Source organism: Antrostomus carolinensis, unplaced genomic scaffold (genome assembly GCF_000700745.2).
Source record: "Antrostomus carolinensis isolate BGI_N321 unplaced genomic scaffold, ASM70074v2 scaffold4161, whole genome shotgun sequence".
Classification (NCBI taxonomy): Eukaryota; Metazoa; Chordata; class Aves; order Caprimulgiformes; family Caprimulgidae; genus Antrostomus; species Antrostomus carolinensis.
The window spans coordinates 23,867-30,666 of NW_010293308.1; the positions used below are offsets into that span (position 1 = coordinate 23,867).

General features: G+C 36.9%; 1 protein-coding gene across 1 annotated transcript; it reads right to left on the reverse strand.

The window, feature by feature from the left end:
* Positions 1–392: 392 nt before the first annotated feature.
* On the reverse strand, positions 393–5,878 carry TMEM19 (transmembrane protein 19; the record flags this gene model as incomplete). Its single annotated transcript, XM_010177209.1, has 4 exons — positions 393–764; positions 3,613–3,822; positions 5,158–5,412; positions 5,741–5,878. Coding segments are annotated over 4 exons (767 nt in total), but the record flags the coding sequence as incomplete, so codon positions are not given.
* Positions 5,879–6,800: the final 922 nt, after the last annotated feature.

Here is a 6,800-nt window from a genome sequence, read left to right on the forward strand (position 1 = left end):
AGGCAACTTACTCCGCCCACTGCCCCCCCTCTCCCTCCACTACCCTTGCAAAAAAACAAAAAAAAAAAAAACAAACCCCAAAACCAACCAAACAAACAAAAAAAACCCCTAAAGCCCAAAAAAACCCTACTGTAGATTATGGGAAATAACAGAATTTAACCATTTCACTCATGATACCACTGACTATATAAAGTTGCAGAGTACTTTGTGTCTGTCCTGGACAATAGCCACAATGCTCCACCACACTGATAGATGTAGATTAGACTTTCATATCCAGCTTCTTGCCCTTCCAGATGCTGGGGACTGGAGAGAACATAGACGCCAACCCTTCAGCTCCATGCGGATAAATGCAGTGCTTCACCTCGCTTGGCAATGATCTACATCCATTTAAAGAGCAGCAAGAGCATATCGACAAAACCCCTTCCTTGCCCTGACAGATGCCAACTGCCATTATGAAGCTTACAGCCTTTAAATTGAGATGGAAAGTTCTTTGGCTCTCTGAAAGTTTCAGATGTCTCTCTCTCTTCAAGAAAGTTCAAAAAGAACTTTTTGAAGTCTTTCAGTAAGACTGAACACAGCATGCAGAAAACCTTAACCATTTCAGCCCCTGGGCCAGAAACACCACGCCATGCCTGGAAGCATCAAAGCTATGATTATAGAAGAAAAAAGATTTACTGCATTGTTGTCTAATATAGGTTTTCCAGATATGTGCTTGGAATCTTTTGTTTGGTGGTTGACAACCATGCCGATATTCTGGTCAAAACCTGTGAAAAAGATAAAGACTTAATTTCACAAAGCCAACCAAGCTGAAAAAAAACTTAGTAACCATGTGTATGTAACTTCCTAAATTTAGTTTACCACGATTGTGTTAAACCTCTGTAAGAAAAAACATCAACAGACTAAACTGAATTATGGTTAGTTTAATCTGGTAGCTTCAAAGAATGGGATATAAATGCAATACTTCATGTTACAAGTTATTTCTTTTGAAAAGTTACACTTCTGTCAGGTCTGCTTCTCTCTTTATGCAATTTCATAGCAAAGAAAGGAACGAAAGAAGCTGAATCTGAGGAGGAAAAAGCTATTCTGACAGCCATTCTAAGGCAAAGGATGCTGCTTTCAACAGAAGAGAAACAACTTATTAGCAACATGTATTTTCTTGTCAAGAAGATGTATTTGTTTTCAAAGGAAAATTATAGAAATAACATTATTACTTGATCTGACAGAAAACAAGCTCCATACAGAGGCTGAATTTATAATTTCTATTTACACAGCAGTTTTATACTACCAGCAGCTGGATTTCTTCCCTAGTACTTAAGCCATTTCTTGCTCTACCTCTGTATTATCAGAACTCTAACACTGTGTTTCATTAGCTGTTACTGTACACACACCGGTATCCTATGCTTTCTCCAGCTGCATTATTTGATATGGTGATAAAAGCATAAAATTCTACTACACTTGATTTTAATGCCAACTCATACTTATAGTGATGTATAACTGGGTACATGCATATGCACGCATTTAAGGTTGACATGAAGAAACATTACAAATCAAATCACTACAATTTATATCAATGCTATTTTTTCTGTAGATTTGAATATCTGCTAATACCCAGAACATGGAAATTTCATTTTGAGTTGCTGCTTTGTTACAAAAAAATTTTCAGCACCTCAGACAAAACTTAAAAAAATCCCACAGCACAAACCTGCCTGGCAGGTATATAACTGATATTACTTTACAATCGAATCATACATTTTAACCTAGCACTGGGTAATGCAAAAGAGCTACAGAAACATCAGACTTCAAAGCCTGATAGTTTAACTCTTAACAGTTGCTATGTTTTAGAAAGTCTTAAGTTTTCTGCAGAGAAAAACTGGGAGTAACTTTTTATAAATGTACACCTCAAATGCACATAAAGCGTAGGTTCAGAGCATAAACAAAGGGAAAAGGCAACACTAAGTCTTTCCACTAACTTCATTATTTACAGCTATTCAAAGTTTTACTTAATAAATGTGTGGGCAGGGAAGGACTTTTAGAAACAGTGGGCAACACAGACTATTCCATAAACCAAATCTAGGAAGATGACCAACAGGAAACACACTGACAGGAGGGATTAGCAGTGGTAGCATAATGTTTTCAAAAAAAGACACAATTCTTTATTACCACTGCCATATTTATTTATTGTTTTTCAAGATGCTGCAGAGAGAGTATTGGAGTCTTTCTTATGAGACCACATCGAGTAGGGGTTGGAAAAGTGGGTTAAAGTAAGGAGGGACACAAAACCTAACAGTGTGCACCCCACAAGCAGCGCTAATGCATCTGTACCACAGCATATATATACCATAGCATATATGTGTATGTAGTATAAATACTTCAGCAGCACTGATGAATTTGCAAAAGAAATTGTAGAACTTGCATACTTGTCCCTGCTGCGGCTAGCAAGATAAGTTGCTGAGTATGGAAAAATATCTGAAGTGAAGAAGGAAGAGATGCTGATAAATGCAGACCTGCATTAGCTAGGTTTACCTCATTCTCTTAATGCATCTGCCTCATTAGGAGAATGAAACATTGTCTGAGTGCTTAAGTGTTTTCTCTTTAGTACAGAAATATTGTATCTAAAAATTCCTCAAATGGTTAAACACTCCATTATATTTGGGACTTGCCTGGAGTTACAAGGAATAGAGCATAAAAACCGCTGGAAAGCCAAATCCACAGCATCAACAACAGTTTGCAGTTCTCACTGTGCTGGTAGATTTAAAGGACTTTTATCTCTCAGGCAGCTCATCTGCACATTGAAACTTTGACTTCCAACAAATAAGTATACTGACAACAAAATCTGAAAGCTTAAGTTATCTCTGTAAACAAGCTGTTAAACAGAATAGTGTCAGATATGGTCTTCAAACAATTTTTAAACACAGAGTAAGTTTACAGTTTAGCCTAAAGATTGTCTGTAACCTTTATTCACAGACAATGATCCTCAAGGACAATGAGTAAATAAACACTGAAATTGTTTAGAAGCAGCCATCCAACAATCTTTTTAAAAATGGACATGATTTTTTAAATGTATTTATTTTAAAGTTACAGCTAGTTTGTGATAAGCTTAACTTATAGCAAACAGTACTCTATTAAGGTGAAAAATGAGAACATAAAATATCGTGCACATTTTCCTGGAGCTCTTATTTAATTCTTAAAGCTGATACTATTGTTAAGCCTTCAGAGTTAGAAATGGAGCTTCTGCAGTGACAACTTAATCTGAGTGAATGACATTTTCTCTTATAAAATGTTACCATAATTAGATATATAAAAAAGGAGAGGGCAGCAACTGCTTTTTCCAAGGTAACATGTTGGAGATCTCTGGTCTCTTGCAGTCATCAAGAAGACAGTAACAGAAGATAAACAAATCAAAATGTGGAAAAAGACCAACTACCCTTGCACTTGCTTTCATTATCATGTCCATCATTTTGGCTCCCTTTGTCCTTTGTGTTGCTAATTTTGTATTTTTTCCATTTAAAAATTGTGTGCTCAGCCCTTCTTGAAATGCAAGTCCATTTTTAGGTTGCATTAGGAGAGGAGAGGGGAAAAAAAAGGAAAAAAAAAAAAAGAGAAGAATCTTACCGCTGTACTGCATCGTAGCTCCCAAAAATGAATCCACAATTGATCCCAGTAAGCCAGCTGCTGCACCAAACACAACAATAGGCCACTGCGGAGCAGATGCTTCCAGATCAGTCACGAAAATGAGTTGTGTTAGGAAGTAGGCCATCCCTACTGCCATGCCGCCAAGCAAACTTGAGAGCAGGCCCACCAAAGTAATTCCTCCATTAGTACCTAAATCAAACAAAAATTAACTTGATTTACAAACTTTTTCTTAAAGACTTATATTTGTTCAAATGTCTTATGTTAAATCAAAACTGTATTCAGAGATCTTTCCCCCTTTCATCCCCAGGGCTCTGCTACCACAGCTTTTACTTACAATTCCCATTATGCTTCTGAGAAGCTTAACCTGTACCATTACAGCCTATTAGTATTGCTTTTCTTGTCCCTAAGGCTAGTTACCTAGAAATATTCACTAGTATTAAATTAAATAAAACCAGATAGCACACTTCTCAATGTCACCTGGTATTTGTCTGCTGTAAGGTCCAGGGGGCAGGATAAGAAAAAGATTTGCTCCAAAAAATACAGAATTTGAGATGTGCATGTTATTAAAGCAATGTCTGTTTCAGAAAAATTATACCAAGACATAATTCACCAACGCATTGAAGAGAAAGAACAAAATCCATAGAAAGATGTTTGACAGCTCATTGAATAAAAATCTGAACACTTATAAAGAGAAAAAAAAATTGCCCACGCATTTAAATCCAACTGAGTCCAACTCTTGCCCTAGCACAGAACTATCCCAAGATTCAGACCATGCATCTGAGGGCATTGTCCAAATGCTTTTTTAATATTGTAAGGCTTGGTGCTGTGACTACCTCCCTGGGGAGCCTGTTCCAGTGCTCCACCACCCTCTGGGTGAAGAACCTTTTCCTAATGTCCAACCTGAACTTGCCCTGGTACATCTTCCTGCCATTTCCCCTGGTCCTATAATTGGTCACCAGAGAGAAGAGATCAGGACCTGCCCCTCCTCTTCCCCTTGTGAGGATGTTATAGACTGCGATGAGATCTGCTATCAGTCTTCTCTTCTCCAGGCTGAACAATCCAAGCGACTTCAGCCTTGAAGATTCACTTTACCTACCTTTGGTAAGGTGTTAAAGGAAATGAGCGATTTTGTTAAGTGATTTTTTCTGTAGTGTTTGTATTGAATATATATATTCTTCTATTGATCAAAATTTTAACATCTGAAGAATTCAGTGGATAACTTGTATTCTTTATATTACTGGCAATACAAACACGTTTTATAGCATCAGAGATGAGAAGCGACAGCAATCACCGAGAATGACTCTGGCTCCCTGGATGCTATGCTGGGGCATCTCACCAACGAGATGTAGCAGAAATACAATTGAATATACTCCATCTCAGAGAATGCACTCCTGCTAATAATTTCTAATCCCAGATTTCTGATGTTTGTTTTTCTGTAGGTTTTTTGGAACTTTCCAAGTTGGATGCATAATTCAAAAAAGATCAGCAAAATATTAAGAACATGTAGAACAGATAACACCTTACCTACTGGAACCTTTTCCCAGGTGGTTATCAACCTTGGCTTGCTTTTACTCATAACACTACCAATCTCTGAAGCCCATGTATCACCAGCAGAGCATGCCAAAGCTCCCAAAAGGGACAAGCACATCCATGATGCTGTGTAGTGCTTTGAAAAGTCGATTGGAATTTCACCTGGTCCATTTTCTATCATATATAAGAGAGCCAGCTCAGTAGGAACACCACCATTACAGAATACTTGCACCCAATTCCTCTGTCCACCTAAAGTGACAAAAACTAAATTTTAGTATTTTTAGGCAAAATACCTTGACAAGCAACAGCATGAGACAAAAGCAAAATACACATATATAAAGTTAAATGTAAACGGACACACTTTCAAATCAGAAACTAGATAGCAATTTACTAAACAGAACAGAAGCAAAAGCAAAGCTGCTTGCTACTCTTCATAGGGATAAGGGTGGAGGGGAGGCACGACAACAGCGTTCCCTACGTTGGATGTTACATCTCATCTGACCCTTTGAAAGGAAGAGGAATATGCTGTATTTATTCTCCACAAGGGATCTAAAAGACTTAAAATGTTATGACTTACCTTCTTTGTATTCAGAATCTATTTGCCTCTTTATATCTTTTTTCCACTTAGTAAGTTTTGAAGAAGTAACGAAAAATACAAACAAAGAAGTGAAGAAACTGTAATTTGCAACTGTAAGGATAAATCCTACCACCAATCCTATGAAGAAAAAGAAAAGTATATAAAGTTCCTTCATGTAACAATGTCTGTTTTGCAAAGCAATTAAGTATTTTGAATCTCTTGAATATGAAGAGAATCTTCATGATAAACCTAAGAAAATCATGCAATAAGAGAATTACTGGTACCAAATACCCGTATGAGAATTTCAGTGACATCTTGACTGAAAAAAAACCCAACCCAGCTATCTTTACATTTTTCTCTTAAATTTTATTGTTAAATTGCTAATTTTATTGCTACTGCTAAAGTGTGTGATTTTTTAAGACCTTCTCTTGCCACAAATCAGTAATAATGTGCAAAAATAAAAGAGAAAAAAAAAGCCAAAGGATATCTAATTCAAATTTAAGTACCCTGCCTGAAGAATATGATTATTTGTATAAGAAGTATACATACAACTGTGGCTGTATCTCCATTAGCAAGTTTATATTCAGTTTAGGAATCAAATCCTTCCCCTAAGGTCTCCAAAATAACCTGGATAACTCTCCAATGTATCTCAACAGCTGCTGCTTCTCCCTTCTGTTCTTCATTTTATTTTACTGTTTCAGATTTTTATGTCATCTTTTTATTTCTGTAATTTTCTTAAGTATTTGAGCTCCTGGATGTGCTTCTTTTTCAACTCGTCCCTGCCAGGGAAGGTCTAATTCTCACTGCCCTCCAAGAGATTACAGTTCTTCGTCACTGAAAGAAAACTGGCTGCCCTTAAAGCAAATGCCAATATAAGCTGGCTAGCAGAGCTGTTATATTAAGAGGTAAAAGCGTAGCAGAACAGATTTTTTTTTTTTAATTTAGAAAATGCGCCCTGTAACATACAGATAGAACAAGATTTGCAAATGGGTGACACGGAAGGCAAGGATTTGAGGTCCTCTTTCTTTCCACTGACCACCAATTCAGACAATGTCACCAG